This window comes from Pan paniscus, chromosome 8 (genome assembly GCF_029289425.2).
Source record: "Pan paniscus chromosome 8, NHGRI_mPanPan1-v2.0_pri, whole genome shotgun sequence".
NCBI lineage: Eukaryota > Metazoa > Chordata > Mammalia > Primates > Hominidae > Pan > Pan paniscus.
The window spans coordinates 137,520,968-137,533,950 of record NC_073257.2 but is presented as its reverse complement, the minus strand read 5'-3'; the positions used below and the strand labels follow the sequence as shown (position 1 = coordinate 137,533,950).

The window sequence follows — 12,983 nt, the reverse complement described above, 5'->3', positions numbered from 1 at the left end:
CAAACATTATTGGTTCAAAAATTGAGAGGGTACAAAATGTTTGCCATTACCCCCAAATCATCTTGTCCTTACCTGTCTGAGCTGACCACAGGGCTTCCTCAGCTGGGACCTGGTGGCTCTTTGCCTCTTACCCTGGGGAGTCACAGCTGCAAGGAACCAGTGGCAAGAATCCTCAGAGGGCTTAGAAGACTCTTTTGCCCATTGTGATGGGTGAGTTCCCATTCCATGACAACAATGGGCACCCGCACCTTCCCCTCCTGGAAGAGGCTAAGAAGTAAAGATCAGGAACAAGGAGGAGGAGGAGCTTCCCAGACGTGTAGAGCTTATGAAGTTGAGGAAGCAGCTTCCCAGACGTGTAGAGCTTATGGAGAGGTGAGGTAGCCAATCTCAGCCACATTCAGCTTCCTGGAGAGAATGACCAAAGGGCGACGCTTCAACCCACCTTCAGACAAGGATGGGAGATGGGTAAGGAAGATGGTGGCCCCTGGTGCCTTTCTCATGCCACGTGGGTGTGGTCAACAGTCTGAGGAGTTCCAATCCTGCTTCTGCTATTACTGAAGCATGACCTTTGACAAATCACTTCACTTTACTCAACCTCAGTTTCTTCATCTGTGAAATGGGAATCCTCTAACACTCTTGCGAAGATTGAATGAAATAATGCATGTAAAATGCTCAGCACACTGGAACCTCGTGAATGTCCACTAAGCAGTCATTCCTGCTCTACTTTTTCTTTCTTCCTTAACATCTATTTTCTAACATACTACAGAACTTATTCTCTTATCTATGTTATTTTTCTCCCCTTGCTAGAATATAAGCTCCATGGAGCTGGGATTTTTGTCTATTTTATTCACTGATGTATCCCCAGTGCCTAGAACAGGATCTGGAGCATAGAAGGCACTCAATACATATTTGTTGAAGTAATTATATTATACTAGAAACCTCTAAACAAATTCTTGTTGGCTCCCAATCCAATTCCTTTAGCCCCTCCAGCCTATGAAATGAGAAGAGTCCAGGAATGCATCATTTACTCATCTTCATCACTTGAAAACTTTCCCTTTCCAGCTTCACGCTCTTCCCCAACCCTTGCTCTTCTGATGTCACTTACAGAGCCTGTGGGATTTTTCACTCTTCTACCATCTTCAAGAAACATTTGGGTCACTCCTAAGTGTGAGGTCTTAGCCTTGTCGGCCAAGCACTTCTCTCCTTTGCTCTTCAACATGTATATTTCATGGCCGACAAGGCTTTCCCATTTCTAATTTCTACAATTCATTCACAAAAAGAATGTTAAGGGGAAATCACAGCAGTAGACTCGCAATGAGAAACATAATCAGAGAAAAACCTGACGTCGACTTCTTTTAGGGTAGCAATAGGTAAAAAATTGTTAAAATTTTAATTTGTTTCAAAGAAAAACAGAAAACACTTCAGCAAATTTGGGTCTGAAGGCTTTAAAAAACTGATCTACCCACTTGGATACAACCTTGGCTAAGCAGCTTAGTCTTTCTAAGTCTCAGTTTCTATGTCTGTAAAATGGGAGCATAATGTACCAAGGGTAGAAGATCATGGTGGGGGATTCACGACTCATTAACAAGTGCTCAGTACAATGACTGAGCACCTAGAAACCACTTAACATATATACACTTTGTATGTATGTGTACATATATGTGTATGCACACAAATGTATACCTTGTTTCATTCCACAAAAATTTAAAGCATGGAAAATGCACACAATAAAATAATACAGTATAAATCAAATAGAAAGTTATAACCAGTTTTATAAATACTTTAGAAAGAGAAGAGGCTGAGTCTGAGAACACATATAACATAGACATAATATTAGGTATATTTCCAGGATTATATGGTAGATATTTGGGCACCACATTTGACTCTGAGTTCCCTGGCAGCCAAAGTAAAATGAGAGATAATGTCAACTCCATAAAGCTAAGTTCCCATGAAAAGAAAAATGTAAGTTGCTCAGACTAAGTAGCTTTCCCTCTAGCTATTACCTATGTATCAGTTACAATTGTTAGCCTGAATTTTATAGAAGGCTGACTAAAGTGACTACAGTGTCTTAACCAAATAGGGATTTATATTTCTTAAGTAACAATGAAACCTAGAAGTTGGCCATCCCAGGCTAGTACAGCTGCTCAAGGGAGTCATCAGCAGCTCCCTTTTCAGCATTCTGTTTTGCCATCCTTAGTGTGGGATGACTCCAGCTCCAAACAGTGAGTCCACAACTCAGGCAAGAAAATAAGAGGAAGGTCAAAGGACAAAAAGATGGAAGGCACCTGTCACCTAAGTCTGCCCCTTTTTATCAGGAAAACACTACTTTCCTGCCTTCCCTGGAGCCTGCTCCCTAGACCTCTGCTTCCATCTTACTGTGTCACATGGCCAATTTAGCTGCAAGGGTGTCTGAGGAGGTGTTTTTTTTAACCAACCACATGGCTGCTGTGAATGAAGAACCTGAATTCTGTGGTAAGGGGGAAAGCGAGAATCAACATTTCATAGGAAGAAATTTTATTTTATCCTTCTATCAAGACCCCAGAAACGTAGCCCAGTCCCTGGGTTTTAGGGAGAAAGGCACTGTTCCCCAAAGCTTGGCTTGGGCCTTTGGCAAAAATCCTTTCTGCTGTCAGCACCTAAGAGCATAAAAAGAATAGTGCTGATCATGAAGTTTCCCAAAGTAACTTGTAGACGAGGAGGGAAAAATTAAAGAAATTATTGGCTTTGAGTCAGCTGCAGCCCATTTGGGAGGACCGTAATTGCCACATTAGAGGTGACAGCCATTTTGCAGTTGACCTTGCTGGTTGCAATCTAGCTATTGCCAGGTAGAAAAGACTTTTTCCACACACTTGCCCCTTCCTATTTAATATTTCAGTCATTGAGTGACTGAACGAAGCAAAAATTTCACCGCCAACTTGTTAAAAAGCTGTATTTCACGGTTACAATATCTAACAGAAGGGTTTATTTCACAGCTATCATGTTATAGCCATTAAATATATATTTTAAAAGAGCGAAATTAAAACGCTAGAGCCATTTTTTAGAGTGATTTAGTCTACAGACCTGCTGAATACAAATGAACCCAAGTCAGTTGTCATTTAACTGGTGAGAGACATCATTCTTGATGTTAGAACAGCCTCCCCCAACCCCCAGCCTGATTTTCCACAACTTCCGAGAGGGAAGTGTTGACTCAGTCAGACTGGAGGAAGGGTGAAGGAAAAGGTTCAGAGCCCGAAGACCCTTTGTATTATTTATATTTACCTCTAAAAATATTTCTTTGGAAAACATTTTAAAAATAGAAGATAGAATGAATGAGAAAGATATAGGTTGACTTTGAACACATTTCTAGAATATATTAAGAGAGGAAAGCAAGGTGCAAAGCAGTATGTATGATATAATCTGATTTTTGTAAAGCAGTGTAAGTCTTCTCACAGGCATAGGTGTTTGTATGTGATCATATGAGTGCTTGGTTGCTAATATTGTTATCTGGGGTTGGGGAGTGCGACAGGAAGCAGAGAAGAAAGCAACCCAAAGCTACCGTAAAATAATAAGGCAGGGGAGGGGCGTCAAGATGGCTGACTAGAAGCATTGCGTGCCCGCCTATCCCACTTAGAAGAACCAAAATAGTGTACAGGCAGTCACACTTCAAATATGTTATCCAAGAGAGAACGCTGGAATTCAACAGAGAAGTGACAGGAAACACCGTACGTGGGGAAAGAGAAGGGAAAAAGGCAGCCTGCCTGGCCGGGATCGGCTGGGAGCCAGGAGTGACTTCCCAACATGGGGAAAGGGTAAGTGAGTAAGTGAGAGACTTCCGGCAGCCCACATGCCCACTGTAGAAATGTGTAACTCTGGCCATGGAGAACTTCTCGACCCTTCTCTCCCTGAAACTAACAGAGAGAGTCTCCCGGAAACTGTGGGATGGAACTCCTCTAGGGAGGAAGGTCATGCTGGGTTCCTTTCTGAGACCCAGGCTGCTATAGCAAGGTGCCATTTTCAAATCTCTCTTTTGGCAGACTGCACGCTGTCCTGGGGCCCAGAAGCATCTGGACTGAGGCATTATGGAAACTTGGGCTGTTGCTACTGGGACTGAGGAGTGAGCTGAGAGCACTTCCACAGTTGAGGCTAAGAAGCAACTGAGGCACAGGCTGCAGCTGCAGCTGCTGGTGCTGGGAAGTGAGCACTGCCAGGAGACTGGGATGTGAACGAGGCACAAATTGACACTGGAACTAAATTGTCAGCTTGGCGGGGGAGGGTGGGGGGGTGCTCCTGTAGCCAGAGCCAAGGGGAGCAAGCTAGACATGGGCTACTGCTGCCGAGGTTGGAGGGCAAACCCTGGCAGGACTGGAGCATGAGAGGGATGTGTGTTCCCCATGCACCAGCCCAGACTGTGGCCACCAAAGACAACCCCTCCCTCCAGTGACAGGGCCTCAGCACAGCTGCTACCACCTCTCAGCTGAGCACTCCACCTGGGGCCTGCTCCTGCTCATGATGGCTGGTGCCTGCTGTCATATTTTGGGGGCCCGAGCGCAAGCCCACCCAGCCGGGCTTTGCCTCCTCTTCCATGACAGAACACAGAGCCTCACGTCCTTGAGCTTGCCCAACCCATCTACCACCTTGAGTACACTCCTCCCAGGGAACTCAGATTGGGCCTAAACTCCTGGCCACTACCATCTCAGCTGGCCCCCATGTGCAAGCACCACCTGCAGTCCTAGAGACTGGCCTGCCCAGCCCATCGCAACCACTGCCAACATCAATGCACACCACTCAGGACCCAAAAAATTATCCTGCCACTGCTACTGCCATCACCCATGCCACACCAGCTGCCTAGGGGCCTGAGAACCCACCCACCTGCCTGGTTCATTGCTGCCACTACTAGTATCAAAGCAAGCCACCGGGAGGCCCAAGAATTGGCCCACCAGGAACTGCCAAAACAGATGCCAGCTTATACTACTCTGAGGCACAAAGATAGACATGCTCAGCCAACTGCTGCCACCAATGGGGCCTGAAGACTGACCTACCTGGCATCTCAGTCCCCAGCACAACTTCATCACAGCCTCTACTGTTAACCACACCCTAACACACTGAGGAAATCACAGGTACCACTAATTGTGGTTACAGACAAAGAAATCATATAAAGCCTGCATGACTACATGCATGCAGAATCAAAGCCAAAGTACTCTATCCAACTGACACCATGGAAACATCTTCAGGAAAATGTCCTCCCTTATAAAAGTAAATTTAAAAATAGGAAGAAGAGACTGTTACACCAGATGTGCAGATAGCAATGTAAGGACAGAATAAACATGAAAAAGCAAGGAAATACACTTCCAAGAGACAAAATAATTCACCAGCAATAGATCTTAATCAAAAAGAAATTTCCCAAATACCAGATAAAGAATTGAAAATATTCATTTTAGGGGCTGGGTGCAGTGGCTCATGCCTGTAATCCCAGCACTTTGGGAGGCCGAGGTGGGCAGATTATTTGAGGTCAGGAGTTCAAGACCAGCCTGGCCAACATGGTGAAACCCCATCTCTACTAACAATACAAAAATTAGCTGGGCATGATGGTGCATGCCTGTAATCCCAGCTACTCAGGAGGCTGAGGCAGGAGGATCGATTGAGTCTGGGTGGCGGAGGTTGCAGTGAGCCAAGATCGCACCACTGCACTTCAGCCTTGGCAATAGAGTGAGACTATGTCTCAAAAGAAAAAAGAAAAAAAAATTCATTTTAAAGAAGCTCAGTGAGATACAAGAGAAGGCTGAAAAATAATACAAAGAAATCAGAAAAATAATTCAGGATATGAATAAGAAATTTGCCAAGGAGAAAGATATTTAGAAAAGAAAAGAACCAAATAGAAATTCTGAAATTGAAGAACTCATGGAAGGAAATACAAAATACATTTGAAAATTTCAACAATAGACTTGATCAGGAAGAAGAATCTCAGAACTTGAAGACAGGTCTTTTGAAATAATCCAGTCAGACAAAAATAAATAAAAAAGAATTGAAAAGTATGAGCAAACTCTTTGTTACATTTTGGATAACATAAAGTGATCAAACATTTAAGTTATCAGGATCCTCCAGAGAAAAGAGACAAAGAAAAGATTAGAAAACCTATTTAACACAATAATAGATAAAAACTTCCCAAGTGCAGAAAGAGATTTAGACATTCTGGTACAAGAAATTCAACAGTCCCCAGGCAGATACAATACAAAAAGGTCTTCTCTATGAAATGTTATAGTCAGACTATCTAAAGTCAAAGATACAGAACAAATTTTTTAAAAAAGCAAGGGAAAAGCATTAGTCATCAATAAAGGAAACTCCGTCAGACTAACAATAGGTTTCTCAGCAGAAACCTTACAGGTCATAAGACAATAGGATGATATATTCAAAATGCTGAAAGAAAAAACTGCCAGTCAAGAATGCTATTTCTAGCAAAGTTCTCCTTTACAACTGAAGGAGAAATACAGTCTTTCCCAGACAAGCAAATGCTGAGGGAAGGACTTTTTTACCACTAGATTGACCTTTTGAGAAATACTCACGGGATCCCTGGAAGTGAAAGGACAATATTTACCATCATGAAAACATACAAAAGTATAAAACTCACTCGTAGAACAATCACACAAAGGAGGAAGAGAAAGGATTCAAATTGTACCACTACAGAAATCCACCGAATCACAATGACAAGCAGTAAGATAAAAAGAAAGGAAGAAAGAAGATGTAAACAACAAGAAAACAATTTAATAACATGATAGGAACAAAGCCTCACATATCAATAATAACTTTGAACAGAAACCTTAAATTATCCACTTACAAGATACAGAATGGCTGGCTGAATGGAATTTAAAAAAAAAAAAGATCCAACTATATGCTGCTTACAAGAAACTCACTTTGCCAGTAAAGACATATAGATAGACGGAAAATAAAGTCATGATAAAAAGATATTCCATGCAAATGGAAAACAAAAGTGCACAACAGTAGCTGTACTTAGATAAAACAGTCTGTAAGTCAAGAACAGTAAAAAAAATACAAAGAAGGTCATTATATAATGATAAATGGATCAATCCAGCAAGAGGATATAACAGTTCTAAATATATGGCTATCCAACACTGGAGCACCCAGATTCATAAGGCAAATATTATTAGATCCAAAGAAATGGACTGCAATGCAATAGTAGTGGAAGTCTTCAATTCCCTACTCCCAGCATTAGACAGACAATCTAGACAGTAACTCAACCAAGAAACACTGGGTTTAAACTGAACTTTAGGCCAATGGACCCAACAGACATGTACAGTTCATTCTATCAAACAACTGGAGAATATACATTCTTTTCATCAGCCTATGGAACATTCTCCAGGATAGACCATATGTCAGGCCACAAAACAAGTCTCAGCAGTTTAAAAAAATTAAAGTCATTACATATCTTCTCAGACCACAGTAGAATAAAACTAGAAATCAATACCAGGAGGAACTTTGGAAACTATGCAAATACATAGGAATTAAACAACATGCTCCTGAATGACCACTGGGTCAATGAAGAAATTGGGATAAAATTAGGGGGGAGGGGCCAAGATGGCCAACTAGAAACAGCTGTGGTTGGAGGTTCCCACTGAGAAGAATGAAAATGGTGAGTGAATCCTGCACTGGCAACTGAGGTATCCTGATTCTGTCAGAGACTGACTAGGTGGTTGGCATGACTCACAGAGAGCGAGGAAAAGTAGGGTGGTGTGTCTGCCCACCTGGGAGCCACATGGGGTGGAGTTCCCACCCCCAGCCAAGAAGGGTGGTGAGTGATCATCTTGCCCTGCCCTGGAAACCATGCTTTATCCATAGATCTGTGCAACCCATGGATCAGGAGATCCCCCTCATGAGCCCACGCCACCAGGGCCTTAGGTCCCAAGCACAGAGCTGTGCAGATTCTCAGCAGCCACTTGGTGGGGACTGCCTAAGACTACCGAGTTCCTGGGGGGAGAGGTGGCCATCATCACCGTGGGTGCCTGCTGCCTAAGATGACTGAACTCCCCAGGAGAGGGGCAGCTGTCATCACTGTGGCTGCCTGCTAAGACAACTGAGCTCCCAGGGGGAGGAGTGGCCACCATTGCTGTAGCTCCAGTCTGCCATTTTTACCCTGCTGGTGCTGGAGAGACTGGACCATGTGGACCCAGGAGGAATTTCCCACAGCACAGCATAGCAGCTGTGGCAGATCATGGCCAGACTGCCTGTTTAAGCTGGACTCTGGTCCATCCCTCTTCACTGGATGAGGACTCCCTGCATGAATTTCAGCAACTCCAGCCAGGGGTTTAAGGACAGAACTCTTGTCTCCCTGGGACTGAACCCCTGTCGGGAGGGGTGGCTATGGTCTCCCTGGATCAGCAGACTTAGTCTTCTCCCCTGCTGGCTCTAAGGAACCTGGGCAATCTGGATGAGTGGAGATTCCCCCAGCTCAATGCACCCACTTTGCCAAGGGGCAGCCAGAGTGCTTCGTTAAGCAGGGCCCTGGTTCCCATGCCTCCTGACTGGGTGAGACCCCTCAGTCAAGTTACACAGGAGTGTTCCTGCTGGTATCAGGTCAGTGCCCCTCTGGGACAGAGATCCCAAACGAAGGAGCAGGCTGCCACCTTTGCTGTTCTGCAGCCTCCACTGGTGATAATTCCAGGTGCCGGAGGGACCCAGGCAAATAGGGTCTGGAATGGGCCCCCAGCAAACTGCAGCAGTCCTGTGGAAGATGGGCCTGACTGTTAAAGGAAAGACAAACAGAATGCAACAAAAACAATAGCATCAACAAATAAGTCCCTGTAAAAATTCCATCCAAAGGTCAGCAGCCTCCAAGATTGAAGCTAGAAGAACTCACAAAAAGGAGAAAGAATTAATGAAAAAATGCTGAAAACTCAAAAAGTCAGAGTGCCTTTTATCCTCTAAATGATGGCAACACCTCTCCAGCAAGGGCACAGAACTGGGCCGAAGCTGAGATGGATGAATTCATAGAGGTAGGCTTCAGAAGGTGAGTAATAACAAACTTCACTGAGCTAAAGGAGCATGTTCTAACTCAATGCAAAGAAGCTAAGAACCATGATAAAACATAACAGGAGCTGTTAATCAGAATAACCAGTTTAGAGAGGAACATAAATGATCTGATGGAGCTGAAAAACTCAACATGAAAACGTCACAATGCAACCACAAGTATCAATAATTAAATAGACCAAGAAGAGGAAAGAATTTCAGAGCTTGAAGACTGTCTTGCTGAAATAAGACAGGCAGACAAGAATAGAGAAAAATGAATGAAAAGGAATGAACAAAACCTCTGAGAAATATGGGATTATGTAATAAGACCAAACCTATGACTGATTGGGGTAACTGAAAGAGACAGAGAGAACAGAACCAAGTTGGAAAACGTACTTCAGGATATCATCCAGAACTTCCCCAACCTAAAAAGACAGGTCAACATTCAAATTCAGGAAACCCAGAGAGCCCCAGTAAGATATTCCACAAGAAGATCAACCCCAAGACACATAATCATCAGATTCTCCAACGTGGAAATGAAGGAAAAAATGTTAAGGTCAGCCAGAAGAAAGGCCAGGTCACTTACAAATGGAAGCCCATCAGACTAAGGGCAGACCTTTCAGCAGAAACCCTACAAGCCAGAAGAGACTGGGGGTCAATATTCAACTTTTTTTTTTTTTTTTTTGAGAGAGAGTCTCTCTCTTGTCACCCAGGCTGGAGTGCAATAGTGTGATCTTGGCTCACTGCCACCTCCACCTCCTGGGTTCCATTGATTCTCCTGCCTCAGCCTCCTTAGTAGCTGGGATTACGGGCACCTGACACGACGCCCAGCTAATTTTGTATTTATAGCAGAGATGGGGTTTCACCATGTTGACCAGGCTGGTCTTGAACTCCTGACCTCAAGTGATCAGCACACCTTGGCCTTCCAAAGTGCTGGGATTACAGGCATAAGCCAGTGCCCAGCCTCAACATTCTTAAAGCAAAAAATTTCCAACTCAGAATTTCATATCTGGCTAAACTAAGCTTCATAAGTGAAGGAAAAAAAATCCTTTTCAGACAAGCAAATGCTGAGGAAATTTGCCACCACCAGGCCTACCTTGCAAGAGCTCCTGAAGGAAGCACTCAATATAGAAAGGAAAAACCATGCCAGCCACTGAAGTACAAAGACCAATGACACTATGAAGAAACTACATCAACAAGTCTGCAAAAATAACCAGCTAACATCATGATGACAGGATCATATTCATAGATAACATTAACCTTAAATGTAAATGGGCTAAATGCCTCAATTAAAAGACACAGAATGGACAGCTGGATAAAGAGTCAAGACCCATTGGTGTGCTGTATTCAAGAGACCCATCTCACGTGCAAAGACACACATAGCCTCAAAATAAAGAGATGAAGGAAAATTTACCAAAAAAATGGAAATCAGAAAAAAACAGGGGTTGTGATCCTAGTTTCTGGACAAAACACACTTTAACCAACAAAGATCAGAAAAGACAGAGAAGGGCATTGAATAATGGTAAAGGGATCAATTCAACAAGAGGAGCTAACTATCCTAAATATATATGCACCCAATATAGGAGCACTCAGATTCATAAAACAAGTTCTTAGAGAACTACAAAGAGACTTAGACTCCCCACAATAATAGTGGGAGAGTTTAACACCCCAATGTCAATGTTAGATCATTGAGACAGAAAATTAACAAGAATACTGAAGACTCAAACTCAGCTCTGGATCCAGGGGAACTGATAGATACCTACAGAAGTCTCCATCCAAAAAGAACAGAATATACATTCTTCTTGGTGCCTCATGGCATTTACTCTAAAACTGATCACATTATGGGAAGTAAAACACTCCTCAGCAAATGCAAAAGAATTGAAATAATAACAAACTGTCTCTCAGACCACAGTGCAGTCAAATTATAACTCAAGATTAAGAAACTCACTCAAAACCACACAACTACATGGAATTTGAACAATCTGCTCTTGAATGACTCCTGGAAAAATAATGAAATTAAGGCAGAAATCAAGTAGTTCTTTGAAATCAATGAGAACAAAGAGACAATGTACCAGAATCTCTGGGACACAGCTACAGCAGTGTTAAGAAGGAAATTTATAGCACCAAATGCCCACATCAAAAAGCTAGAAAGATCTCAAATTGACACACTAACATCACAACTAAAAGAACTAGAGAACTAAGAGCAAATGAACCCCAAAGCTAGCAGAAGACAAGAAATAACCAAGATCAGAGCGAAACTGAAGGAGATAGAGATACAAAAAACATTTCAAAAAAATCAATGAATCTAGGCGGTGGTTTTTTTGAAAACATTAATAAAATAGACCACTAGCTAGACTAATAAAGAAGAAAAGAGAGAAGAATCAAATAGACACAATGAAAAATGATAAAGGGGATATGACCACTGACCCCACAGAAATATAACCAAACATCAGAGAATATTATAAACACCTTTATGCAAATAAACTAGAAAATCTAGAAGAAATGGATAAATTCCTGGACACATGCATTCTCCCAACACTAAATCAGGAAGAAGTTGAATCCCTGAATAGACCAATAACAGTTCTGAAATTGAGGCAGTAATTAATAGCCTACCAACCAAACAAAGCTCAGGACCAGATGGATTTACAGCTGAATTCTACCAGAGGTACAAAAAAGAGCTGGTATCATTTCTCCTGAAACTATTCAGAACAATTGAAAAGGAGGTACTTCTTCCTAACTCATTTTATGAGGCCAGCATCATTCTGATACCAAAACCTGGCAGAGATACAATAAAAAAAGAAAACTTAAAGCCAATATCCATGATGAACATTGATGCAAAAATGCTCAAACTGAATCCAGCAGCACATCAAAAAGCTTATCCACCATGATCAAGTCAGCTTCATCCCCAGGATGCAAGGCTGGTTCAATGTATGCAGATCAATAAATGTAATTCATCACATGAACAGAACTAAAGACAAAAGCCACGTGATTATCTCAATAGACATAGAAAAGACCTTTAATAAAATTCAACATCCCTTCATGTTAAAAACTCAATAAACTAGGTACTGATGGAACATATGTCAAAATTATAAGAGCCATTTATGACAAACCCACAGTGAATGTCATACTGGATGGGTAAAAGCTGGAAGCATTCCCCTTGAAAACCAGCACAAGACAAGGATGACCCCTCTCACCATTCCTATTCAACATAGTATTTGGAAGTTCTGGACAGGACAATCAGGCAAGAGAAAGAAATAAAGTGTATTCAAACAGGAAGAGAGGAAGTCAAACTGTCTGTTTGCAGATGGCATGATCCCATATCTAGAAAACCCCATAATCTCAGAAAAAAACTGGAGGCATCATGCTACCTGACTTCAAACTATACTACAAAGCTAGAGTAACCAAAACAGCATGATACTAGTACAAAAACAGACACATAGACCAATGGAACAAAATAACTCAGAAATAAGACTGCACATCTACAACCATCTGATCTTCAACAAACTTGAAAAAAACAAGCAATGGGAAAAGGATTCCCTATTTAATAAATGGTGCTGGGAGAACTGGCTAGTAATATGCAGAAAATTGAAACTGGACCCCTTCCTTATGCAACAATTAACTCAAGACAGATTAAAGACTGAAATGTAAACCCCAAAACTATAAAAACCCTAGAAGAAAATCTAGGCAATACCCTTCAGGACATAGGAAAGGGTAAACAAATATTACATGATTAAAATGTCAAAAGCAATTGCAACAAAAGCAAAAATTGACAAATTGTATCTAATTAAACTAAAGAGCTTCTGCACAGCAAAATAAACTATCATCAGAATGAACAGGCAACCTACAGAATGAGAGAAATTTTTTGCAATCTATCCATCTCATAAAGGTCTAATAACCAGAATCTGCAAGGAACTTAAACAAATTTACAAGAAAAAAACCCCATTAAAAAGTGGGCAAAGGACATGAACAGATACTTCTCAAAAGAA

General features: G+C 42.0%; 1 protein-coding gene across 2 annotated transcripts in view; it reads left to right on the top strand.

Annotated features, from left to right (window-relative positions):
* The first annotated feature begins 240 nt into the window (after window positions 1-240).
* Window positions 241-12,983, top strand: part of TEX36 (testis expressed 36) — a 107,290-nt gene continuing 94,547 nt past the window's right edge. For both annotated transcript variants that reach the window (XM_003816290.6, XM_003816289.6), the window contains exon 1: window positions 241-465. In XM_003816290.6, the coding sequence (XP_003816338.1) occupies window positions 415-465 (51 nt within the window). In that variant the 5' untranslated portion in view covers window positions 241-414. The remainder of the gene's footprint in view (window positions 466-12,983) is intronic.